The sequence below is a fragment of the Epinephelus fuscoguttatus genome, linkage group LG10, assembly GCF_011397635.1.
Source record: "Epinephelus fuscoguttatus linkage group LG10, E.fuscoguttatus.final_Chr_v1".
NCBI lineage: Eukaryota > Metazoa > Chordata > Actinopteri > Perciformes > Serranidae > Epinephelus > Epinephelus fuscoguttatus.
Window position 1 is genome coordinate 37844667 of NC_064761.1, and position 12743 is coordinate 37857409.

The 12743-nt window shown below is 39.4% G+C and overlaps 1 protein-coding gene across 7 annotated transcripts in view; it reads left to right on the forward strand.

Annotated features, from left to right (window-relative positions):
• tp63 (tumor protein p63) overlaps positions 1 to 12743 on the forward strand; it is a 50801-nt gene that overhangs the window by 13181 nt on the left and 24877 nt on the right. For 4 of the 7 annotated variants that reach the window (XM_049587970.1, XM_049587973.1, XM_049587967.1 and 1 more), the window contains exons 2-3: positions 2726 to 2860; positions 2968 to 3097. In XM_049587970.1, the coding sequence (XP_049443927.1) occupies positions 2781 to 2860; positions 2968 to 3097 (210 nt within the window). In that variant the 5' untranslated portion in view covers positions 2726 to 2780. Of the gene's footprint in view, positions 1 to 1058; positions 1127 to 2725; positions 2861 to 2967; positions 3098 to 11770; positions 11921 to 12743 lie in introns of those variants that run through there. The other 3 variants (XM_049587971.1, XM_049587972.1, XM_049587969.1) reach the window with 2 other exon arrangements.

Consider the following 12743-nt stretch of genomic DNA (forward strand, 5'->3'; position numbering starts at 1 on the left):
TTTTTCTATTCATCCACCTTTTGTTATTTATCTCAGTAACTGCCATCCATTTCTTTAATGTTATGTTTGAACTTATCTGCTGGGGAACCCACTCTTTTGATTATTACTGTGGATGTATTCCTCCTGCAATTCTGCTTGTTCTTTGTCAATATAGTAAAATTAAAACAGTCTGAAAAAGTCTAATAACAATCTTAAATATTTAAGAAACATAATATACACACTTTACAGTTTTGACAGGCCTGTATTCAAAAGTATCTTAATAGTTATTCAAACAAATTATCAGGATCAGTTTAAGTAGCCAAGTATGTGTGAACATTGTAGGGATTTGTCTCCAGTGACCTGTTATTCTTAATGTAGGCTACAAGGAAGTAGACATACAGTTTATATAAATATATAGTCAGTACTACAATTAATACTACAGTTAGTGCTACAGTGTATGTTACAGTTAGTACTACAGTAAGCACGAGTCAGTACTGCAGTCTGGACTACAGTCAGTACCATACTCTGTTCAACAATCACTATAGTTAGTACTACAGTCACTACTACAGTCAGTGTGAGTAATACTGCAGTCAGCACTACACACAGTACTACAGTCTGTTCTGGAGTCAGTACTACAGTCTGTGGTACAGTCTGTGCTGTGGTTAGTACTACTCTGCACTACAATCTACAACAGTCTGTACTACAGTTAGTACTACAGTCACTATTGCTGTCTGCATTAACAGTCAGAACTACAGTCTATAGGAGGTTACAGTCTACACTTCAGTTTGAATAACAGTCAGTTCTACTGTCTGTACTGCAGTTAGTATTACTGGACTCCTTTAATGTATCCTGAAAGCTGCAGCAGAGACCCACACAGACACTGCAGTCTGTACTGCACTCAGTAAAGTTAGTAGTCCTACTACAGTCTGTACGACAGTAGTACTGCTCAATTATTTTTTGAATAATATTATAGATTATTTTATATCACTGATAAACAACAAAGGGAGATTGCCTGTGTTGGATAAATAAATAGTGCTGCAACGTTTTAATTAACATACAATTACAAAAACAGTCGCCATTTTATCTGCCTTGAACTCTCGCGAGATTTTACTCACAATTAACCCAATGGCAACCAGAACACCTGGAGGTAATAACGTGTGTACAGCTACACTTTACCTGAATATTTGTAACAGTAGGTTAATTTAAACTCCAGTAAACACGGCTAATTGTGCATGAGAAATACCAAGTCACGTTAGAAATAATAGCTTGGCTAGATAACGGGAAGTGAGCGAGAATTACCGATTGTTTTGCTAGTTAGCATCTTAATTAACTGTAGCTAGCACTAACTAACGTTAGCCAAACAGGCCAAACCCCAATAATTCATCACCAGTGACAGCATAAAAACGGCAAAGCAGATATATATGTCATTCATAATGGTTACAAAACGTCTTTGTATTAACTGTTACTGTTACTTCCACCGAATTAGCAATAGTTGGGTCAAGTTTTATTTTCTCAGTTAACGCTAGCTTGCTCGTTGCGTCATCAGTAGTGACGCATAAGCTAGCTAGGTCAGCCAAAGTAAAGTCATATCCCCCATCAAGACTTGCAAAAATATGATTTATAGAGATATTGATAATGCTTACAGCGACATTGTGATGTGTTTATTTATTTAGCCTTGTCAAAAGTCTAAATTTGAGTGTATTTCGTCCTTCAGAAATATTGAACACATTGTTTTATTACTTCAAGTAATCACAGATAAGTACATTAACTAATATGTTCCATGTGTTTGACTGACACAGTACAAAAGATGTAAAATAATAATAATAATAATAAAAATGTACATGTCCAGTTTCCAACACAAGGTGAACTGGAGAACAATTGCAGTCCATAATTTCCTGTGGTTTGAGGTCATTGCTTCTCTTGAGCACTCAAAGCCTCTACATAGTGTTGATATTGTAAAAAGATCTACTTTTACCACTTTGACCCAAACTGAGTTGTCTGTATGCTTTGTCTTTTACATTCCCTTTTAAATGTTTTATGGGCACTGCAAACTCAACATATCTTTATTCTAAAAGCAATACTCCCTCATGTGTGCCTTTTGCATAAGTAGAATTATTTGCTTCATTAGATATGCCTGTGTTTGTAAGTCAGGTATTAATATCATTCATCACGCAGTGTTGGGGAATTCCAAAACCCAAAATAGTGCCAGCTTCAGATTATGGCCCCCCATCTCCACCCCCCCCCCCCCAAGCTCGTCCAGCTGTACACATACCAGAAGTTGCAGCAGTGCTATCATATAGACTGCGGGGGGAATTCCGCCTGTCTCAGACTGCAGCGTGCGCCACTTCAGCAGGAACAATGGCAGGCTGAGCTCTGAAGCAGGTGTAATGTTTCAGGGGAGCAGGTCAAAGTGCCTCTGTCTGAATGGTGCATAATCACCATTATGTGTAGTACAAATATTCAGTATTATGCAGGCTGACTTCTTCACAATGGAAGTGCTCTTCATGAATGACTGCCAGCAGGACTCCTCCTCCTCCTCCTCCTTTCCTCCACTGGCTGGGTGGCCAAATCTCAGTCCTGCACATCAACATTTATACTGAATGTTTGCTGACATTGCAGCTTTTAAAACTACTTATTAAAATAGTTGTGTCTGTTTTAAAAAATGCCAATAGTAAAGTAAGTACTGCTTATTTGGAATATGTGTCCTAAAATGAATGTGACTGTGGTTGATTCTGTCTCCTGGCAGACTCAGGGACCCTTCGTCTCGTTTGTCCTGGAGAGAGAGCTCATTCCTCACCGCCATGTCCCAGAATCAGTCAGCACAGACAAGTGACTTCTTCAGCCAAGATGTATTCAACCAGCTGTTTGATATGCTGGACCAGTGAGTGAACAGTACAAAAAAAAAAACATTGTGATGTAAATGCAAAAATTTACACAACAGACTGTAGTGACGGAAGAAAAATCTGTATATTGTATCTTATGTTTCAGATCTGCCATTCACTCAGTCCAGCCCATAGAGCTGAACTTCAGAGACAGTCCAACTGATGGTTCTGCAGGAAACACCATTCAGATCAGTATGGACTGCATAACCATGCATGAGGCAGATGAGACGCTTGCTGTAAGTATGTGGGTTTGCTGTTCGAGTAAAACACCAGTTTTACTTTTTAGTGTTTTTCACAAGCATTTCCTGCTGCCTCAGACCCTCCACAATCAGAGATAACATCTATTTAAAATTAATAATATTCATAATTACATGACCCATCATCATCACTTCAACATGTAATGTGCCGTACATGTTTCTTTACTCACCAGCCAAAAAAAACAATAGTTATCTATTAAGTGGCTGGTAGATTTTGGCCACAGTAGTAGGTGGACAAAAAAGTTAATTTCCATCTCTGTACACAACCAGTAAACATCATGTTAACTGTAAACTAAACATTTTAATGCAAACTGAGCAGTGTCTATTTTGTTTGTTGAATAATAAGGTTTAAGCAACGACCTTTTCATCTCATTTAGTGTGTCTGTGTCCTTAACTTAAACAATATAAATGTTATAAATGTTTTGCCAGTATTTTCTATTTGTAAATACCAAGCAGCAGGTTACTTTCTTAACCAGTTAAAACACACAAATGATGTCATACAGAGTGCTCCTATTTCCCTCTAAATGATTCACCAGAAAACATCTGTGCAACATATAACAGCTTAAAAATCTTACATGACGTTTAAGTTTGTTTTTTGTGCACTTGACTGATTGATTAATGTACCAACTGAGATTACTTTCATTCTGAGTTAATGGGACTTCCATTGGTAAATTCCATAGGTTCTACAGTAGAGAAGTACTTTCAATTTTCATATTAACAATGGAATTTCCCCAGGATGGTTGTGAAAATGTGGTGCAGAGCAGTTTAACAGCCAGTGAATCGGTTTATCTGTGTTTGTCTGAGATGTTTGTCTGTAAGGTAGTGATATTATCTCATTCAGTCTGAGTTGCGCTTGACCTGGGTGGCCTCCTCTGAGACAGGTAGCTCTCAGAGTCTGTTGATGGTAGAATGTGCATTTAGAGACGATCACATGCCTGATGATGTGCTGTGGATAGTGACAGCTGAGTTTCCTGTTTTTTAATTAAAATGAGCTGAAGCAGGGATTGTTAGCTTGCTTTTTGTAACAACCATTCACATTATAGCTCTGTCAAGCAAAGGACTGTAGAAAAAAAACTCTTTGGACGTTTAGTTTATGTTGTGTTATGTTTATATTTATGTGTTGCACTGTATGAACTCCCTTCTGTGTGACCTGTAGTGAGGAACTTATCTTTGCCAGCTCTGCTACTGAGCGATGATCTGCATGTTCCCCTCCCAGTGTAGGAATGCTGTTGTCCAGCCAGGATGGAAAAAAATAGCAAATAAAAATTTTGTTCAAGGAGCTGAGTAATGTTACCCTGCGCATCCCCCCAGGGGGCCTGTGCTCTCTTGAACTGGTGATTAATGGCCCCACCTCCACCACCCACTTTCCTATACACCAAAGAGGGGCGTGGTGTGGTGATTGGCACGCCAGCAACTTGGACAGCATCTGTGTGGGACTAAGAGCTGGCTGCTGTGGCAGCTTGCCAATCACCAAGCCCCGATCGTTATGTTTTGATGAAAAGAGGTGGTGGGCAAAACCACCCTCACCCTACCCCCCTCGTCTTCCACCCATGTGGAGGTGTGCCTCTTTCATGAGTCGTTAGAATGCAGCTCACTGTTTAGTGCCCTGGGGGACTTATTTGTATTGTGTAGGGTTTATGTTTAATCTTAAATTCCTTTTTCTTCTGGATTTTTTTTCTGTAGCTGCAGGGCAACAATTTAACGCAGCACCTGCTTCACTTGCAGAGGTCCCAGCTCTCATCTATCAGTACGTGTCTTCTCCATGTAAAGGTGGGGGTTGGCAACAAGGGGGGAGGAGAGGAGCAGGCAAAGGGTAGAATAACATGAAGGAATGTAGCAGAAATAGTGGCAGTAGAAACGCTATATCCTACCCCAAACAGCTGATTTTACACCCAGATAAAGCTCTGATCAGCTGTGCGTGGAAGACGCAGTGTCGAGCAGAGGAACAGAAGTTCTTTTCAGGCACAGGAAAGAGTTTAAACAACTTTGCGGCAGAGTAGCTCAATCAACACACGGCTTCCCTGAGATCTAATTACATGTTTGTGTTTGGATTCGTACTTTTTTCACCATTTCTCCTCGTGTGCCTTATGTGGGATCACTGTTGCTGCATTAGTTGATGTCTAAGCAGCTAATCAGCTTTCTCCACAAGTTTAACAGAATTTTGGTCTAATGTTGTCAGCTGAAAAGAATCTGCTGCATGTGGTGCAGTCATTTCCGTTCTCAAGAAGTTTTCTTTGGCTTTTTCAAAGCTGTGTTTGTGAGTCATGATGTTAGGATGTTACAATGACTCTTGCGTTATATTCTATTATATATACAGACAAACACTAAGTACCATTACTTATATAATAATCATATTATATATCACACTAACATGCCAAGCCAATGGTCAGTTGTTAGTGGGCGTCTGTCACTCTAGTTTTTGTGGTGTGTCCTGCACAGTCGGGCTTTGTCTGCTTTTCATAACTGATTCAGCATTTTGAGAGAAATCACTCTGGTAGGCAGTTCAGCTCACTGCACGAGAAGAGAAACAGAAGTGAGGAAAGTAAACAAATAAACAAAGTTAGGGGAGCGTGACATTGAAACAAACTTTTTAGGTAAAAGGTAAAAGGTTTTAGGTAAAATGATGTTTTTAGCCATTGAGCTCTTTTGGGGAAATGGTTTGTAGTTGTTTGTCATATTGTTCACTAGCGGACAGTGCATATGTTTTGTTGTTAGTGTCCTAACTGGCTAACTAGCATATTGAATACATCCCGTTGTTCTTCCGGTTTCATTTTTGAGCGACGAATACAAACTGCTGCAGCCTGCTGGTATGGAGAGTTATTTCCTCTAATGCAGGGGTAAAACAGTTCTAGTTGGCCGTTGGCTGTGGTCTTTGCAGTGTGTTCAAGTCCAATTTTTGGCTTTTTTTTATGACCCAGGCGACATAAAGCAATGCACCAGTTGGCCTACGTCACCACCAGTTCTTTGATGTTAGTTTGGTGTGTTGCTGCCTTTAGATAGACTGTTGACTCTGCTGCGATTAATCACACCTCTTACTGTTTATCTCTGTTCATCTGTATTTATTTCTGTCCATTTAGTGCTGCAACAACTGAACTCCCTGCAGGGGATCAATATCACAAATGTATCTTATCTTACTTTATTACATTCACTTTAACTGGTTAGCAGTCCATATTGTCCTTTGTTTCTCTGAACACATAGTTTAAGAGCTACAGCTATCTAAAATATCTACAGCACTAGTTTTACAAAGTTCAGTAAAAAAAAAAAAAAGCATGACTTTAATCTTAACTTGGATGGGTTATACATCAGGGACTTGATGTGTTTAATCCAAAGTAAGCCTCTGCGTTAAATACCCAACCATAATAAGTTCTTTTTGTATTTTGTCATGCTCCACCAGTTTGCCTCCAGCACGTTAAGAAGTGTTTTTTAAGGTGCAGTCTTAAGAAACGACTGCTTGCCACAGTTCACTTGAATAAACTGTTGAGTCAGTATGAGACCTCGTCCAATAACTGTGGATGTGGGGATGCTACAGCATGAGCCCCTATTACCCTCATCTCTTGTATTTTTTCATATATCTTTCCGACAGTTTAGACCTGGCTTAACTTGACTTTTATACCGCAGTATTATATCATGCCAGGTTCAACTGAAAAACTTGTAGGTCACACCCTTTGAGAGAGAGCGCACAAATAAATCCTCCAGCAATAATCCCATAAACGTCTTTTGTATAACACCAATTATCCATGTAGATCTTTTTTTTTTTTAGATATCTGATTTTAATTCAGTACTTTCAAAGTGCGTGAGGCTTGAACTAAACAGAGATGGATTCAGTTGGGAAGAACAATTTGTTCAAAAAGGTAGTTGTTGACTTGAATACATTGCACAGGGCAGAGGACATCATTTAAACAGCAGCATTAGAGTTAATGGTTTTCTCTGATATCAGAAACGATGTTAGAATTTAAAAAACAATACTCTGTGATGGGACAAACTTTGGTTCGAATATTGATTTTTGTTTATTGTTTAACTTTTGTCCAAAGAGTTCAGGGAAATAAAATCGCAAACTAAGTAAGGAAATAAAAGTCCCGTTTTTGCTTTACTCATGATGTTTTCCCTGCACCTGAAGTACTTCGGCAATGAGGCCAATTAGACCAGTAACAGATTAAGAAGTGATGGACTTGTTTAAGATGTAAGTATTGCATGTAGCAAGAAAACAGCACAAAGATTTTTGATTTTACGTTGCGTGACTGATGTTGGGAAACAGACACTCACAGAGATTGAAAACGTCAGAATGTCAAGACACCTGTTTCCAAAGAAGAGGTGGTCTGCAATTTGAAGGTTTTACTTCATTTTATTCTTGTCTTAGACTTCAGCACATCATTTTGGCTGTCATTTAAACATGAACATTAAACAAACTATCATTTGACCTAATTTTGATGCTCGCTAGAACCAGTGATTTTCTGCAGTCTAAAGAAAATTGTTCACGTTTGTTCACCAGTCAGCCATGTTCACTTTAACCTCCACCCTGATAGTTATTTGCCTTTTTGGAAATTACTACTGTTTAACCTTTTGAAAATGAAACTCATGGTCCAGAAAACCAAAAACACAACTTGGTTCCTGTGGTTGAAATGCAGAGTGAGTTACCTTATGCTGCATTTCCACTGCATGGTATGGCACGGTTCTACTCAACTCGACTCGCATGCTCTTTTTTGATTTTTGGGAACATCCTGTACAAACCCAACATTTTTAGATAGCCAAGCTGCTGTCATAGCAACTGCATTTTCTTCTGGACACAGATTTTAAAGTGTTCTGCATTCAGGCCAATCAAGGGATGTTCTTTTATCCCTTTATAGTGCTACATTTACTTGCTACCTGTTCACACCTTGAAGAAGGTCTCTTTTTCCATTTAAGGAAAAGGCAGCCTGCAAAACTTTGCCATACAGTACAGATGTGCAGACGTGAAGAAGATGATGCAGCAGTTTCACACAGCCTTGTTATAATGCTCAGCTGAGTACCATCTACACTGAGGGGTTACTATCCACTAGGGTTGTATGAAATATTTACTGTGCGATAACTGTTTTAGAAAATATTGCGGTTACCCGGTATCACGGTATTACTGAATTTGTATTATTTTTAGTCAAAATGACCCTTAAATGAATTAAAATTAAATTGTTATTGTTGGTTGAACAAACAATTTATTACTATAATTGAAACTTGAAACTTGCTTTGTTAATGGATGATATGTAAAAAGTCTCCCATTAGAAAATAACTGAAATAAAGATTCAACGTCTAGTTGTATGGTTTTTTTTTTCTCCAATATTGTAGATAAGCAAATGCACACTGTGTGATAACCATCGACTTTTCTATCACAGTATACCTTGGAGCCTGGATATCACTGCAACCCGAATATCTGTAGTGGGGAAAAAAATAAAGAGAAGGACCAAAGTGAGTTAGGTGGAGTCAAACCATGCAGTGGAAATGAGGATGGAAATAATCTACAGTGGATATAGTGACTGGATTGTATTTCCCATCATATTGTGGAACAGAATTGTGCCCTCAGATTCACAGTACAGCAGCAGCAACATGAATAAAGAATTATTAGTTATTAATGATTCATTTTGTCAAGTTTAAGGTTAAATAAATCCAGCATATTACTGTTCAGTGTGTTGAGTGACACTTATCCTAATACTTGAGTTTATTTAATAAATACAGTTCAGTGTGCTGATAATGACTCTGCAGCTGTTTAATTAGACCTTGAAGTCTCATGCAAAATTAATTACTAGTAAAATGAAGGCTGATAAATCACTCAGTTCTTTGTGTTCATGGTCATAGTTGGTCTTTTCTTTTCCTCTTAAAATGTTTCTGTAAGCATTTGAAATTAAATAGTTCAGTTTTAACCAAAGCAGCTTACGTTTATTTCTCTTACACGGCAGCATTTAGGATTTGATGCCAGCTGATTGTTGAGGTGTTAGGAGTTACCACCCAAGTGATGCTCTGTCTCTCTCTCCATTGTGTCTGTCAGTGTGGATGGGAGCTCAGCTCACACTGTTTTCAGGACAGGTGTCTGTGACTTCCAGCCACTGCAGCCTGACACTTGATACTAAACTAATCTAGCTGACTTAAGGAACAGGCTCTTTAAAGGGAAAAACTTTAGTAAAGCCTCTTTTGTCTGAGCCCCAGGATCTGCAGATCTTTAGCTGCGGCCTGGTCCGACTCTCTTCTTAGTTTCTCACCGCTGTACTGCCTCTGAGGTAATGTAGTTAATAGAGATGTGACTACACTGAGTGTAGAGTCTAGGATGGACAAGCAGTACTGTGTGTTACCAGTGAACTGGTTTGTAGGGCCCTAAAATTATAGTCCACATTTTAAAGCTACCAACAAGCATCATGTTAGTATTGGTGCCATTATTGGTTCGTTGTTTTTTTCATTGTTCATTTAAGAAGGCTGACTGCAGTCAGTCTCACCTACATTATACAGCCAATATACTAAGTCTGACCTGTCCTGCTTGAATACACCCACTGCTCTATTGTCCATATTCACAGAGTACTCTAACTTCTATTCAGATGCTGATGTTGTTTTAACATAATTAGAAGTTTGTTTAGCTAAACTAATTATCACACTCAGAAGGTTTGGCCAGGTCCTCACTGAAGCCAGGCTACCTTGGGAGGCCACTGAATTGGCCTCTTTAAAGTGTTGATTTGCCTTTGTGACAGGCTTACCTGTGGGCTCATAGCCCCGGGGCCTGACCAGGGTGTGGCTGATGATTGGAGACGCTGACTTCAGGTCATAGTTGTGCTCAAGTTTTCAGACAGCTTTTAAATTACACTGACCACAGGGCAGGAGTTTTAACCTCCCAGGTCTGTAGTGATAGAGGTGATTTGTGCAGCACTGACCGGTCTCCTCCCTTGTCATCTACCAGGGCAGCCAACTCAATCCAGTCAGCTTTACATCTAGTGTGATGTTGTTACACTAGATTGTAGGCAGACATTTTAATTTTGATCTCCACTGCAAGGCATGCAGAGGGATCTTGTTTTTGAGGGGCATTGTGGTGAAATCACTCAGTTTATTTGTGCAGTGTTTCTTGTAATAATTTCTTGGAAGGCACTGTGTTATTTAATAGCCAAACGTACATTTTGAAGGTCTTTACATTGTAAAAAGAATAAGTGCACCTTACTGTAATGGACTCCTCCAGTGAGGGCAGAAGTTCATAACATGCTCATTCTGCTTCTGGACTTTGAGAGAGAAGTCCCAGTCAAACAAACTCATGTTTGTCACTGTTTTCCTTCTATTCTAATGCACATGCAGGATGGTGGAAATAAGTACACATTTGTCGTGGTTGTCATCGGTCAACAGTACACAAAGCAGAGTGACCACTGCTACAGCTACAACTAATGATACATTTGTGCCTAGCGTTCACACCACTCCGGCATTTTCCAATCCCTAGAACAAAGACATTTGAAAACACAGCTGACCCCGCTTTGTTTAAAAAAAACAAAGTTTTAGTTTGGGCAGGTGGAAATGGAGACTTTTGAAAATGATGACGCAGACACCCACGTTTGCTTCCTGATTGGGTCTTATAAGTCAGGGCATGTCCTTCCTTGATTCATTACGTTCCCTTTACGTGATACATTTCCTTGAGAAAAAAACCCAACATGTTTACTCTGTTTGTTAAGTAAATAGCTCTGTGAGGTCAAGGAGACTGACTATCATCAACCATCTCAAGATTTGGTCCAAAAACATGTCTGCTGTGAGGTACAATAGTGCACAGTGTTTTGTAATTTGGTTTAAATTAGGGCTTTAGTATGATAAATCCTCTGGGCCTGAATGCAACAATTTCAGCTCCCCAGTTAAAATATGGAAAATAAGTGCATGAAGCCAGATTGTTCTCAAACACACGCTGACAACTTCATTTGCACTGTCACATTTCTAGAGAGCCAGCTGCTCAGTGCTGGCACCATTACAGCATCCAGACACAACGCATGTTTCCAAAACAGATCTACATCAGTCATCTCTGATAGATACAAGCAATCTACAGGAGTCGCATTGTTTTTCTGGGGGGCTCTGCATTAGGATTGCTTTGGGGATGCAAAGCAGTGTGATTCTTATGCTAAATAGCTACCATAGGTATACTCTCCCAACCCCAGACTCCACTTCTCAGTCTGGGGCTTGCAGGCCTAATGGAATTTTCTCTCTTTTTTATTGCCACCCACATCGATAGAATTTGTCAGGTTGGATTTTTTTATGTCATGCACCCATGTGGATATAATACAGGATGCATACAATTTTTGTGTTACGGGTAGGAATGATGTAAGGACAGAGTTGTTGTTGTATTCCTTGTAACTTTGTCTGGATTGCCATATTTTGTGCTGTTAGGGGAATTAAGGAAAATAAATAACAAGTAAGATGCAAGCATGTGTTAACAGCAGTTATTTGTTGAGGTTGATACTAAGCACCGCAACTAAGATGAAATAGTGGTTCGCTGCACAACTAATACCTTGGAGGAGCTCTGCACAGCTTCAAAGGACGAGTAAGGAGACGGTGCTTCTCCTGGAGATGGGTGTGGACTCAGGTATTGGACAGGTAGCTCCTTAGACCCCTCCCCCTCTCTTCCCAGTATATATGACCTTCCCATAGATCCTATAGAAGCTTCTGTGTGTCCACTTTGCATCTGTAGTCCACATCACTCCTTTAGAGTGGGGAAAAGTGATTTGTGGAATCCTGGAGCCAGTGGAGCAAACAGCAGCAGCTCTGCTCAATCTCAGCGCCAACATGTTGTACCTGGAGACGGGGTCCACCACATCTTACAACGAGGTAAGACGAGCGACAGGGGAGCCGGGAGTAGGGCATCAGCCATCGCACCCATTCTTTTATTTTGTTCCCCATAGCTCCAAATATCACGTTAGAGTTAAAGGCCTCGTATTTTGGGACTTAAATTTTTTGTAAGTGTCTAAATGATGCAAAATCTTTAATTTATGTGTGTAATTTATTACTGGATACTTTTTTTGTGGTGTAACCCAGACATTTAAAGTAGATTAAGTAAAAGAAAATATATAAATAGCCTGTTTTAATCGAGTAACAATCACCATAGAAAGACGTAACACGGAGAAGATGGTTTTGTCTTTGACAGTGTGTGTTGGCGTGCACGTCTGTGTGCATGTTGTAGTCCAGAGAGCAGGGGAATGTAAACACCTGGAGAATCTCTGTAAATACTTTATGGTCCTCTTGTGAAATGGCTGCTGGCTGGCTGGGCATTTATTTAGTCAGTTGATGTGGTTTAATTGAGTCTGTTGTTGTTGTCGAATGAGAAAATCTGACTTCCAAAAGGTTTTGGAGGGTTTTGATTTTCTGTGGTGAAAAGTTTCTGATCCTTCAACGGGAAAGCTCAGGAAAATAGGCCAATAAAGAAGGAACAATGAAATAGATATTAAAGAATATAATAGACTGTTAGATAAGTTGTAGTTTATCTTACTTACTTTACTTATTCTGATATTTTTTTAATTGATGAAGACTTAAGGGAAGGATACTCATGGGAGCAGGAGTTTCCGTGATCTTTTTGTCTTTCTCCAAAATGTCTGACATTTACGTTAAATGGTCTTCTGTCCTTTCACAGACAAACTGTAACTGCTAAAACAGA